The sequence below is a fragment of the Canis lupus genome, chromosome 34 (genome assembly GCF_048164855.1).
Source record: "Canis lupus baileyi chromosome 34, mCanLup2.hap1, whole genome shotgun sequence".
Classification (NCBI taxonomy): Eukaryota; Metazoa; Chordata; class Mammalia; order Carnivora; family Canidae; genus Canis; species Canis lupus.
In genome coordinates this window covers 8,521,596-8,533,999 of record NC_132871.1, presented here as the reverse complement: position 1 = coordinate 8,533,999, position 12,404 = coordinate 8,521,596, and the positions used below count along the sequence as shown (strand labels likewise).

The window sequence follows — 12,404 nt, the reverse complement described above, 5'->3', positions numbered from 1 at the left end:
TTTCTCCACGTTGACAGTAGCACTCCAAGACTAAATCATTCATTAAGATGAATGATTAGTCCTGACAACAAATATAAAAGGAAATTTATGATTTTTGAATCTTGTTCCCTTTCTGCTATCAAAAGTAGATGAAATATATTTAACTATTCACATAAATTATAAAATGCTCTAGTTTGCTATTGAGATGCACTAGTCACAAAACTGGAGGTCTTTTTTTGTTTGTTTTCACTGAGTGCTACTGTCAATAAGGCTAAATTCAACTCTGCACTGGGAAACTTGGGAAATTAAATCATATTCAAAAAATTAAAAACAGTGTTATTTACTCATGAATGTTAAGAGCCATAATTCAAGTTATAGGTAGGGGCCATGATCAAGGTATAAGGTCAGCAACCAGAAAGAAAGCGTTTTTCACTGAATTTTCCCTGAGGCTGGCTGAAAACTGGCTCAAGTTCTTGACACCAAAGGTAGCAGATATTGGGGTACTAGGGTGCCAAACCCTGGAAACCGCTATGGAAAAAAAATCTGACTATGGAAAAAAATCTGACTTTGACATGCAGAATTGTTTCCTGATGCAAGGAGAATTCTGACAGTAATTCTTAACTACTCAGAACTCTAGAAAGTCCAGGTAGCCCTGAGTGAGTCGAGGGGGGGACAAATAGTATGATTTGTCTATTGGAATATTCAAAAAAGGAAATTCCTTGACACACTCAAGAGCTCCTTATTGGTGAGCTCATCCCTTAGCTAAAGAAAAAAAAATATCAAACATATCAAAGATATCGTAAATCACATTTTTGTAACACAACAGCAAACTTAAAAAAAAAAAGTGTAATACAACATTATAACTGAGGAAAAAAATGCCACAATTTGCAACGTGGCTATAAACGACTATGGTTTATTTCCAGAAGCTTCACTAGAAGTTAATTCTATTATTTTGTTTTATATATATGGTTATATAAATATAGCTAACATATATAAAATATGGAACATGAAATCAATTTTACATTAACGTTTCACTGATTACATTAAGATAAAATATTTTAATATTAAGCAGTACCTTTGGTTTGATGATTTTCAGAGTTTTAATCACAAGCCTTACACATTTAGAGCAAATAATTTACATTTTGAAAGGCAATTCCACCTGTTGGACACTAGAGGGCCAACACGTTGCATTAGGCCATATTTTCCAGGGCTGCGACTGTCAATTATGTATTTTGACATTTAGGTAGGTAACATAAAATACCTTCAATGCGTTTTGCTGGTGGTTTCTTTTCTTCAGGTGATGGCAGCAACAGAGGAATAGGAGGAACAACCATCGCAGGGATTTCTGAAGAAAAGAGATGCCCTCATCACCGTTTGGGTTCTTACTTTGTGTGAAAGATAATGAAAAGCCCTATGCATTTCTTTCAGTAAACAAAGGTGTTATGATACCAATTCATCAATCAGGGAAAATAAAAATTGCGTATATTTATAGTTGTTACTACTCTTTGCTTTGATTTGTTAATCACACAGTGAGGAATATGACATGCGGGGATGTATCCTGGCTCTCCTACGGTTTGGAGAGCTAATTTCCTCGTGGCACAATATTGTTGCTGCAAGCCCAGGGGGTCATGGTGCTGGGTCTCACCTTCCGGAGGTACTGCTCGGATAGGCATGGTTGGGATCGGGACTCTGGAATCAGGAATATCTGAAAAGGAACCATTAATGGTAAGCATAGAGGGGCTGAAACCATAGATATTTATTAGACCACTAAGGTGTTGTCAGGCATTTCCAACCTCAGAATCAAATACAGACACAGAGATACTAGGAATCTTTTGTATGCAACCACATAGGCATGTTCATTCCCTGTGAAAATTGGGTTTGTTCCGTGGCCACACAATTTTGGCATGATCCTGACTATCAGCTGAATGAGACCTTATTATCTCGAATTCCCCAAGCTCACAAAGCCTAACATTTATATTATTTCCTGAAGACTATTTTACTGAAAAAACTAAATAGTACTTTTAGACATTTCAGTTTGGCTTCTATCATTTATAAAATCCCATTGGACATATTGTGAGTAAGGGTTGATTTTTTTTTTTTTTTAACTTACCGGGAGGCGTCATCTCAAGCTTGATTTCTGCAAAAGAAAAAAAAATGACATTTTTGTTTTTAGAATCATCCAGGCACGATTGTTTGTTTCAAAGATTGCAATGTGGCTTTAATGTGGTGTTTTAGTTGGTACCTTTAGTTGTTAAGTACAGCTCTGCTGTGCTTCTTGCTTCACCTCTTGGTTCCAGTCGAGCAATTACTGAGTAGACACCTAAGGAGAAGAATCATCAAATTTTTGTTTTCTGACATGTTTGTAAATAACACTTCTTTATTTAAGTGCAGTGTGTATTTATTTATAATTCTCTTTCTTAAAAAAGCATTCTCTATAGAATCACACAGTGTGAGTGTAAACTAGGATAGAAATATGTAAAACAGACAAGATTTAAGTTATATATCCGCAGGTAGTTGCTGTCAACTACCTTACCTTCGTCATCTGGGGTCACATTGTGGATGGTCATGTAATGGCAGCGACCATCATTCCTAAAGTTGTACTTCTGGCTTTCAGTCAGTTCTGTTGGGCCTTTGTACCATGTCACTATGGCATCATCAAAAGACACTTCGCATTCGAAGGTGGCAGACTGATGCTCACTCACCACGATGTTCTGTATGCGCTTCGTAAACTGAATTGGTTCAGCTGTTTAAGGACAAAGAAGTCTCAGAGTTAGATTGCTTAGGGAGGGATTTTTTTCACTGTGCTCTCTCCTCAGATATTTAAAGACTCCACCTAGGTATCCAACTGGAAAAACACCAAAGGCTGAAAATACAAAACAAAAAGAAAGTGCTCTTCTTTTTTTTTGCTTTAGTAACAAGAAATTATTCCAATACTTAAGTGTATTGCTTCAGGACCAATGTAGGAGAGTGAAAAGAAATCCCTGGGGGTCCTTAAAATATTTGCATAAAGGCAACAGTCAAAGGGGCTTATGACCCAAAAGTCAAATTAAGCTTTAAAAATGTTAGTGAAATTGGGGATTCAAACTAAAGGGAACATAAACTTAATTTTACTCTGTAATTTGTTCTCCTTTGAAATTCTTTCCTCTGTAAAATAATTTTTGCTATTCAGGACCCAGAATTGTTTATCATCTACTATGTTATAACTTTCCTTGTGAAATAATTTTGAACTCAATAGGAAGTCTGAACTTCCAAGTTTCAGATGATTCATTTTTAGGAGTTCTGAAACCTGCTTTGTAAGCACCTGTGGACATGCACGAAGCAATCGAACCACTGGGGGTGAATGGTAGGGTCGTATTTCGTAGGAGACTGGGCTGCAGTAGAGGGTCCTTCTGCAAAATTTTATCTGGAATTCAGTGTATGACAGTATCGAGAACATCTTAGACATCATGAGTACTCTGGTGAGCCTTTTTTTTGAAGGTTCATATGAGAATGCAATTATTTAAAAATTGTTTTTTAAAAAGTGGTTTCGGCTGGATCCTTTAAATTGAAACCTACTAAAAATGTTTGAACTTCAAAATACAATCAGACATTGTCATCCACTTACAGCAAGTCAGAGAAGTTAAAATGTCTGTGTAAATAAGTCATATAGTTGCATTTCAACAACTACAAATGAGCACCAACTGGATGTAGATGCTACCATTAGAGCTAAAATGTTGCTCAGCACAGCCCAAGGGTGTCTTCAGACACTGCAGATAGATGATCAAGGGATTAGGAAATAAATATTATTTGCTCCTAAATCCTGAGAGTTCCCTTTATTTCAGAGAGTTAAAAGATTGGACTAGAATCCTCACGTGAAATAATTATTTTTGGAAAATAGCTGCTAATCACACACGACGCATGTAGTTACCTTTACCTATTAAGTTTCAGATAAGCAGATTCCAACTGATTTCTATAAACGAAATCGATTTTTTAGGTCTATTACATATAGCCAAGCTCTTGTAGCTATGGCTATGAAATCTGGTCATTTCCAAGATCTCTGTCTTAGAAGGAGAATCATAGATGCGAGACCTACAGAATTTCGTAAAATTGTAAAGGATGATCGAAGTTAGCACAATTATGGAGTTTAAGTAACTGTTAGAAAGTCCTGTCTTAGTTTAGGCCGCAAGCTGCCTTTGGTCAGAGAGAACCACGCAAAAGAACCGGCCCTCGCGTGGCTGCTTGACTTTGATCCCGAGCACCTCTTGGGCCGTGAGTGGCCGCGGTGCACGCGGGTCCAGAGTAAGGACCTGGAGCACATCAGTCAACGCCCGGTGGCCCGGTGGCAGGGGGGTCCCACACGACCTTCGCCAGTGGCCCGGGTAGAAATCACCCCATCAGGGCCCCTCGCCCACCTTCAATTCTGAGCTCTGCCGACGTCTCCAGGTCTTCATATTTGCAGGTGTACCGTCCCTGGTCTTCTGCTCGAACATCTGCGATGGTCAGTTTGTGGACCTTGTGCTCCACTGCTGTCTGATGCCTGCCCTGGGGCTTCAGGAGTCTGCCATTTCTGAACCATGAAGATTTTACGTTTGGCACTGAAAACTGGCAGGTCATGGTGCACGTCTGGCCTTCTTTCAAAGTCACATCCTGAAGATGCCGTTCCCAAGCAGGCTCTGTTGGTATGACACGCACAAAACCATTTTGTCTCCTAGCACACACAGGTGTGCTCAACAGCAAACTAACCTCACAACTTTCAATAAGATGCTTCTTACTTACCGATCACGGTTAGTTTGGCACTAGCGATGTGGGGACCACACACCAATCTATAATTGCCCTGATCTTTGAGTTGACAGTCTTTGACTCTGAGTGTGTGTCGGTCACCATCAATACTTATTTCAAATTTATCACTGGGTTCCAGTTTTTCAGTCCCTTTGTACCATGAAAGCTTGATCTCTGGATAATTGATCTTGATGTCAATTTCGAACACGGCTTCGTCATCTTTCAAAACTGTCTGATTCTCAATATCCTTGATCAGAGTGACAGGCTAGGAGAATGAAGAATTAACACACATTAGTCACTCCTTTCATTATAATTCCCAATAACCATCTGTTGCTGTATCATCTTCACGATTCACTTTACCTCTGTCTGTGACAGCCTTTGCTGAATAAATGATACAAGTTCCTCAAATTCCTTTTCGTCCTTCTCTGACTTCTCTATTTCCTCAATTTCCTGAGGAGGAAAGAGCATAAGTATTACATATGGGGAAAAAAACCTGAATTACAAGACACATGATTAGATTCAGCTTCCATTATTGATGCTGCTTAGGTTACACTAAATGAGCTCATAGAGTATGGGGTACTGAGAATTTGAACATAAATTTTTAAGATGATGCTCTACACAAAAGATCTTACCAATCTATGTGTCTCCTCTTCTTGACTTTGCTTTAACATTTCAAACGCTTGAAGAAGACCTCGGAAGTCAGTGATTCCATACATGCGGGCATATTTTTCATATTCTTTAGGATCAACATTTTTGAGAAGTTCCATAATATCGATTTCCTCCTCTTCTCCAGTTCCCTTCTTTAAGACTGGAGTTCTAAATGAAATCAGAAATAAACATAAATCACCTATCTTCTACTTATTTTGAATTGCTTATCATCATTTAAAGATCATAAATATCATTACGGGTTTTTCCCCTCATAAAGTCATAGTGCTATATCCTTTATTCAAGAAATATTAGTTTTACCACATTAACTGTGAAACGATAAAAAAAAATGTGGGTTTAGTGATGAGGTGGATCAAGACTGGACCGTTGTTATAAAGTACAGAAATTTAATCAAAGAATTGAAGGAAGGATAACAGGAATATATTTGTAAACTTTACAACCAAGAGTCTAATGAAATTTTGAAAAGGAATAGCAACATGAGCAATGGAAAGTATTAAAAAGGGAAAAATATCATACATCATGGGAAAGATGTGTGGAAAGCAAATGTTAATTTAATAATCAATTATGTTGAAACATTATTTATGTTGAAAGTATTGGTAATTATGGGAAATGTTTAAAGTGTTGATCTAGAAAAGAATTCAGAATATGACAAGTAATACAGAGAAACAAAAACTTCGTAATGAGACACATACAAATTTCTCCACAGGCTGTTTCCTTTTTTTTTTTTTAATTTTAACTAAAAAAATTCACCTCATTCTCAAAACTTTCTCATGATTGTCCAGAAACCGATCCTCATGAAATGCTAACTTTTGCTCCAACATTGGATGCTTGCTTAAATGTTTTTGTGAGAATGTCTGTGTGCTTATGTCCTTTCTCTGTCAGAATCTTGGAGGAGATGTTCCCTGCCTCTTGAGACATCTCTTTTGTGAATGGAAAACGATCGTGTGTGTGTGTGTGTATGTGTGCATGTGTGCGTTTTAATCGAACTTACTTTTTCAGCATTGCTCTAAGATCTCCTTCAATCTTCTCTTGTTTCTTCCTTTCATCCACCTGCAGGTTAACATTACTTTCAATTTCACCGTGTTTATTAAATGCGACACACCGATACAATCCAGAATCGGTTTTTGTGGTGTCTCTAATCTCCAGCTTTGCTTCATCGCCTTTCTGGTGGATATGAATGCGACCCCCCTGGTTCAGTTGCCTCCATTTCCCTTTTGTCCATTTAACATTTGGGATTGGATCACCTCCAACTTTTGCAATGAATGTTGCAGTGGTTTCTAAGGAAGAACAAAAGCAAATAAATAATAATTTTTAAAAAACCCCTTAATTTTCCCAAATCAGGTTCTTCCAACATTAAATCAGCAGTAAAATGTACTGGGTAGAGGTAGAGGTACTGTTCGTGAAGGACTTACTTTCTACGACTCTGATACTCTGAGGTTCTGACACGAAGAAGAGTCTCCCGTCGACTGCTGCTTTCTTAGCTGCTGGGACTGCGGCTGGTTTGTCTAAAAGACACATTTACATGTTTTGTTACCACAATCGCCTTAAAATTGGAGTAACTAATTCCTTCGTGAAGTGAGCTTTGGGAATTTGGCAGTGTCAAAGACACCATTCACTCTAGGACTCGCTATGTAGGAGGGGGGATTATGGAAGATAAAGCAGTTTTATAGGCTTCTGTAACTGGTTGTAGCTCTCACGTGCAAGCTGAACTATAATCCCAAAAGCAGTATCAAATTTATATTTCCATGCCTGGCTTTATTCTATGGATTTCCTCTAGGACAATGGCATCAGATTCCCTCATGTTGCATTTACTACAGCATTGTTTTTGGGGCTTAATTACACCTTCTTGGATATGGTGGAAAGTGGTGCAAGAAATAGGATGGTGGACACAGGGTAATGTCAGACAATTTGCATTGACATTATTTCTGTGAAATTATCTGGCCCTTCAATTGTAATAAGGAGGCTATAAATTGCAAACGAGCAATAATCGATGTTTCTAAAAACGGAATTCCATTCTTATTTAAGTTGTAATAAGCCAATAAGTGGACCCGTCATTGGCTTCATTGGAGAATGCCTTTGACGTATCTGTACCTTTAATGGTCACTTTTGATTTTGAAGTGTCACTTCCAGCCGCATTTGAAGCTTTGCACACGTAATCTCCCGAATCGGCTTTAGCCACGTCCTTCAGTTCCAGCACGGCGGTCCCGTTGGCAAAGCTGAAGCTGCACCTGTCTGAAGGCTTTATTTCCCTTCCAGCCTTCAACCACTGGATCCTGATGGGCTCCGATCCCTGCACGTGGCAGCTGAGCTGCACAAATTCTCCTTCACTTACTGTTACTGGAGTGAGGTGCTGATCAAACACAGGCGCCTTCTTAGGTTCTGGAATTAAAAAGATATTTTTAACCATGAAAGGACCACAAAGGCAAAAAAAGTACTAAATTCCAGAAAGGAAACAAGTTTTGCCTCTAACAGGCGGTACCTGTTGCTGTAGCACACCTGAGTCAGTAACTGATTCAAGGTTGATTCCTCTCTGAAGGCAATAGTAACATTTGTTGGATTTTTTTTTTTAAAGAAAATAAAGTTCTCGAAACAAGCAAAGAGCAGATTGCCCATAAATCATGCGAGCATCTGTGTCCTGATCAAGCACTGCAAATGTTGCAATGGCCAGTTCCTATAAACTTGGGTACCATGTAGCACAGTATGGATTCTCTAGAACCTGCCTGTAGCTGCATTTTTGCTGCCTCCTACAATCTAAGGGCCTACTGGGAATTCTGCTCCCCTGGAGCAGCAGGTCTTGCTGCCCTCTGGGAGAGAAAGCCAACATTTGAATAATCCATGAGCCCGCATCATAATATGTGATTTTCTCTTGATATTCATCTTTAGCTATTAAATGTAGCTACAGTAGCATTTAAAATCTAATCTTTGCCCAAAGGAAACAGTAGTTGAAGCTCAGTGTTCAACTGAAAACCAATGAAGAATATACAGGTAACGTAGTAGGAAGGCCATGTTATATAACGGTTTTATTCAATGATTCTGAGAACTAGATATAAACATAAGGCCATATTCATGATTGTAGTGATTAAAACTTGCAATGTTTACTTTGAAAAGAACAATCTACAGAGACATAGCCGCAGGATGCTAGAGAAAGTACTTACCTATTCAATAGCAAAACCACCAGGGATATGAATCATGAACACAAGCCACTTCCTAAGGTTATAGTTTTTGTCTTATTAAACATATTTTAAAACTAAAGGCACTTAAGTACTATTAAATAAGTATCTTTTAAGACAATGGAATAATATTAGCCTATTAGTGGTATTAACCTATTTTCTATCTATTACACATGTGCCCTGGAATGGCCAACTATACCACATCAGAATTGGTCATCAAACTCCACGCAGCTCGAGAAAGTTGGCTTATAAAGTGACTGTGATGAATCTGCATCATAATCATCTGGATGAAGCCATTATATGGTCAGAGGATCAGAAAAAAAAAATATCTCCTTAAATGATAGTCTGTTTCTTTGCCTCAAGCTAGGACTGTATATTTAAATATGTCTTTCCATAATAACATGGAGCATCTTTCCTCTCATCTTTTTTTTTTTTTCCTTTTGAGCAAATTTTACTTTTTTGTCTGGGATTAATATTCATTTATAGGCTAAAAAGCTTTGGGCAATCTACGTCAAACAATAATCCTTTAGAAATAGAAAAGAATGTTTCAGAATGTGCTATAACTTATAAGAAGCAAAGCTAATACAGTTTTCCATGATGAAAATTTAAGAATTTTTCAAAATAAACGTGCTTCATAAAAATTCATATATTACTGAGGTGTGAATTTCCAAGTAGACCTCTAATGGCCTGAGAGAATTTTGGGATCTGATTTACAAGCTACAATTCGCGTCCATTTATTATACAACACCTACTTTGCTGGCCTTGTAAGTCAATTGCAAATAGTATGCATTTCAAGTAAATATATGTGGAATTATGGCAAGCCAGTTACATAACGTATATTTACAGTTAGTCCTTAAACAACACAGGTTCGAACAGTATGGGTCCACTTACACAGGGATGTATACTTTTCTCTAGCTCACTGTATGGTAAGAATGTATAACTGACTATTCATGTTATTGGTAAGGCTTCTAGTCAATAGTACACTATTTGCAAAGTTTTGGAGGAGTCAGAAGTGACACGGGGATTTGTTGGCGCTCCCAGCCTACAGTTGGCCAACAGTCAACTGTTTATCTACCATAACTTGTCTGGCTGACAGAGTTAAAGAAGAAATGCACACATCAAGAGAAACGCACAGGGCCATCTAACAGATGAGAAGAACACAAGAGGTTGGGGACCACGAAGATCACTGACCTTTGATGACAATTGAAGATGTACACAGAGCAGAGCCCGCGTCATTGGACACTTTGCATGTGTACAAGCCAGCGTCGCCCATGCCTGCCTTCTTGACGTGCAGCAGGAGGGTGTTGTTCTTGAATGTAATTTCGCAGTTAGAAGTTGGGTGAATCTCTATATTATTTTTGTACCATGCAACCGTTATAGGCTGAGAACCGGCAACACGGCCCTCAAGGCGGAACGAATTCCCTTCTGTTTCTTCAACTGTCTCGGAGAGTTTTTTAGTGAAACTTGGTGGAATTAGCCGTTCTGCAAGAAATCGCGAGGACAAATAAAATGGAAGTCAGAAGTAGGTTATTGATAGAAACCTTTCAAGAAAAAGAAGTCCTATTTTACATTAAAAGGTGATGCTAACTAAATACAGTGAATCGGTGTATGTTTCTAAACATCTCAGCCTTCCTCCACAAGCTTATTCTCTGATTTATGGGACAAATGACAAAAAGAACTTATGGCCATTTACAGAACCGCATATTTGTAAAACACAAACAAGCAAACCAATAAATAAATACCATGACCCTACACCATCGAATCATGTAGATACGAAAATAAGGGGGGGAGGCAAAGTGTTTGTTCAACGTCACAGTTAATTAAAAACCACTAATAGTTAGGAGCACTTATTTTGCACCAGGCACTGAACTAATAGTTTTACATGATTTTACATTGATCCTTTCAAAGACCCAGTGAGGGGGCACTGTTACAACCCTCTTATTTCTCACTGAAATAAGAGGAGGGTGGTCTTAGGGTTAAGTAGGATATATACAGTTTCAGAAAAATGTGAATTTAAACAGATCACCTGTTCTCTAGAGAAACTTATTTCTTCTTAAACATTTTTATGTCATTTGTTTAAAAGTGTCCTAAATTTCACTGTCCTAGTGGAAATTGAACCTTTAGGACAGAACGGAAAATTATTATGTTTTGTTGGACCAACATGCGAAATAAATGATACCTTTTATATTAAGTTGAGCTGTGCAGGAGTCCTTTCCCACTTCATTCACAGCATAGCAGGTATACTGTCCAGAGTCTCCCTTGTCTACTTTCAGTATCGTCAGGTGGGCGCTGTTTTCCAGGTAACTAATCTGGTAGTTTCCGCCACTTCGTATCTCTCTGTTGTCCTTGGCCCAGGTGACCTTTATTGGTTGTGTCCCAGTAACGTGGCACTCGAAGTCTGCACTCTCCCCGACCACAGCATCCACAGGGGCCACGGGGATGTCAAAGAAGGGCGGGTTCTTCCCCTCTAAGAGCAGAGCAGAAGGACAAGGTTTCAGGCCCCATATCCACCCCATTTTATGGAAATCGTGGCCTTTTCCCCTTAATTTCAGGAATAGAAATTTCATTTACAGAAACAGAAAGATGTTGAAGAAGCCACAAACCTGTGAGGATGAGTCTGGCGCTGGAGGAAGCAGACCCTATAGGATTCGTAGCTGTGCAAGAATACTGGCCTGCAAGGCTCCGATCTGTTTTAAAAATATTGAGAGTGGCCACGTTATCTAAAAATGACGTCTGTACATTTGGGCCATCTTTCAATGGCTTGCCGTCTTTGTACCAAGACACTGAGATAGGCTCTGATCCATTTATGGTACATTCAAAGACAACGGGCAGTCCAACCGTTTCTTGAACATCTCGCAGTTGACGAGAAAATGATGGTGGAAGTTTTTGCTCTGTAAGAACAGAATTAAGATAATGAGAATTTCTGGATGTTTTTAATTTGCTGAATGTTCTTCTCACAATTATGGCGGTAGAGGCAATAGTAGGTCTATGACAACATCAGGAGGTATTACTATCTCTTGAATTAGCTTGGACGTGAAGAAAAACATATGAACTTTTGGAGCAACATTTTCACCCTGTGGTCACCTTAATTCACAGTGGGTTCAAAAATATGTAAGCCCAAAGACAGATCGGTTGGCTTAAGGTACAGCTCAAGGCAGGCAGCAAATTCTCCTAACTTTTTAAGACTGCCCTGTGGTAATTTGAATGGGACACTCATGAAGTGAAATTTTTAAAATATGGTTACGTGTTTTTTCCTAAAGATTTAATTATAGAGACAAGTGATTGCATGATCCTTCCAACCAAAGGTTTAGTCTTCTGATCTCTCCTGGCTACAGTAAAGGACAAGCCACTAACTATAGATAGGATGTCTTAAGAAGAACATCTTGCATCGGGCAAGATTTTCCTCAATAAGAAGGTCTTTGCCAGATATTTTAAATCTTGTTCAAGAGCAACACAAATTCATTCACTTTTAAAATATTGCAGTCACCTTGCACACTAAGGAAAGTTGATGAAGAAACTTCCCCCACACTGTTTTCAGCTCTGCAGATATATTCTCCGCTGTCATTACTATCAACCTGGTTGAAAACCAGTGTAGCCACGTTGTTCCTAAAATGCATTTTGTAGGTGGCAGTAGGTCTTAATTTTGTGTCTCCTTTGTACCAGGACACCCCAATTTCAGGGGTCCCAGCAATTTGGCATTGCAAAGAGGCAGAGTCTCCAACGGTCACTTTAACAGGCTCCAGCTGCTTGACAAAATACGGTGGTTCTGGAGGCAAGAGAGGTTAGTTAGTCAGGAAGAGACATGTCAGAATGGTTAACTTATATACGATG

At 38.7% G+C, this 12,404-nt stretch overlaps 1 protein-coding gene across 1 annotated transcript in view; it reads right to left on the bottom strand.

The window, feature by feature from the left end:
- Positions 1-12,404, bottom strand: part of TTN (titin) — a 274,035-nt gene that overhangs the window by 163,797 nt on the left and 97,834 nt on the right. The window contains exons 94-109 of the mRNA XM_072811094.1: positions 12,061-12,339; positions 11,177-11,464; positions 10,753-11,040; positions 9,765-10,055; positions 7,495-7,782; positions 6,816-6,908; positions 6,395-6,680; positions 5,370-5,553; positions 5,098-5,187; positions 4,735-5,002; positions 4,371-4,631; positions 2,513-2,722; positions 2,222-2,299; positions 2,090-2,116; positions 1,625-1,684; positions 1,241-1,324 (exon numbers count right to left, since the gene is read on the bottom strand). Coding sequence (XP_072667195.1) covers positions 1,241-1,324; positions 1,625-1,684; positions 2,090-2,116; positions 2,222-2,299; positions 2,513-2,722; positions 4,371-4,631; positions 4,735-5,002; positions 5,098-5,187; positions 5,370-5,553; positions 6,395-6,680; positions 6,816-6,908; positions 7,495-7,782; positions 9,765-10,055; positions 10,753-11,040; positions 11,177-11,464; positions 12,061-12,339 — 3,075 coding nt within the window. The remainder of the gene's footprint in view (positions 1-1,240; positions 1,325-1,624; positions 1,685-2,089; positions 2,117-2,221; positions 2,300-2,512; positions 2,723-4,370; positions 4,632-4,734; positions 5,003-5,097; positions 5,188-5,369; positions 5,554-6,394; positions 6,681-6,815; positions 6,909-7,494; positions 7,783-9,764; positions 10,056-10,752; positions 11,041-11,176; positions 11,465-12,060; positions 12,340-12,404) is intronic.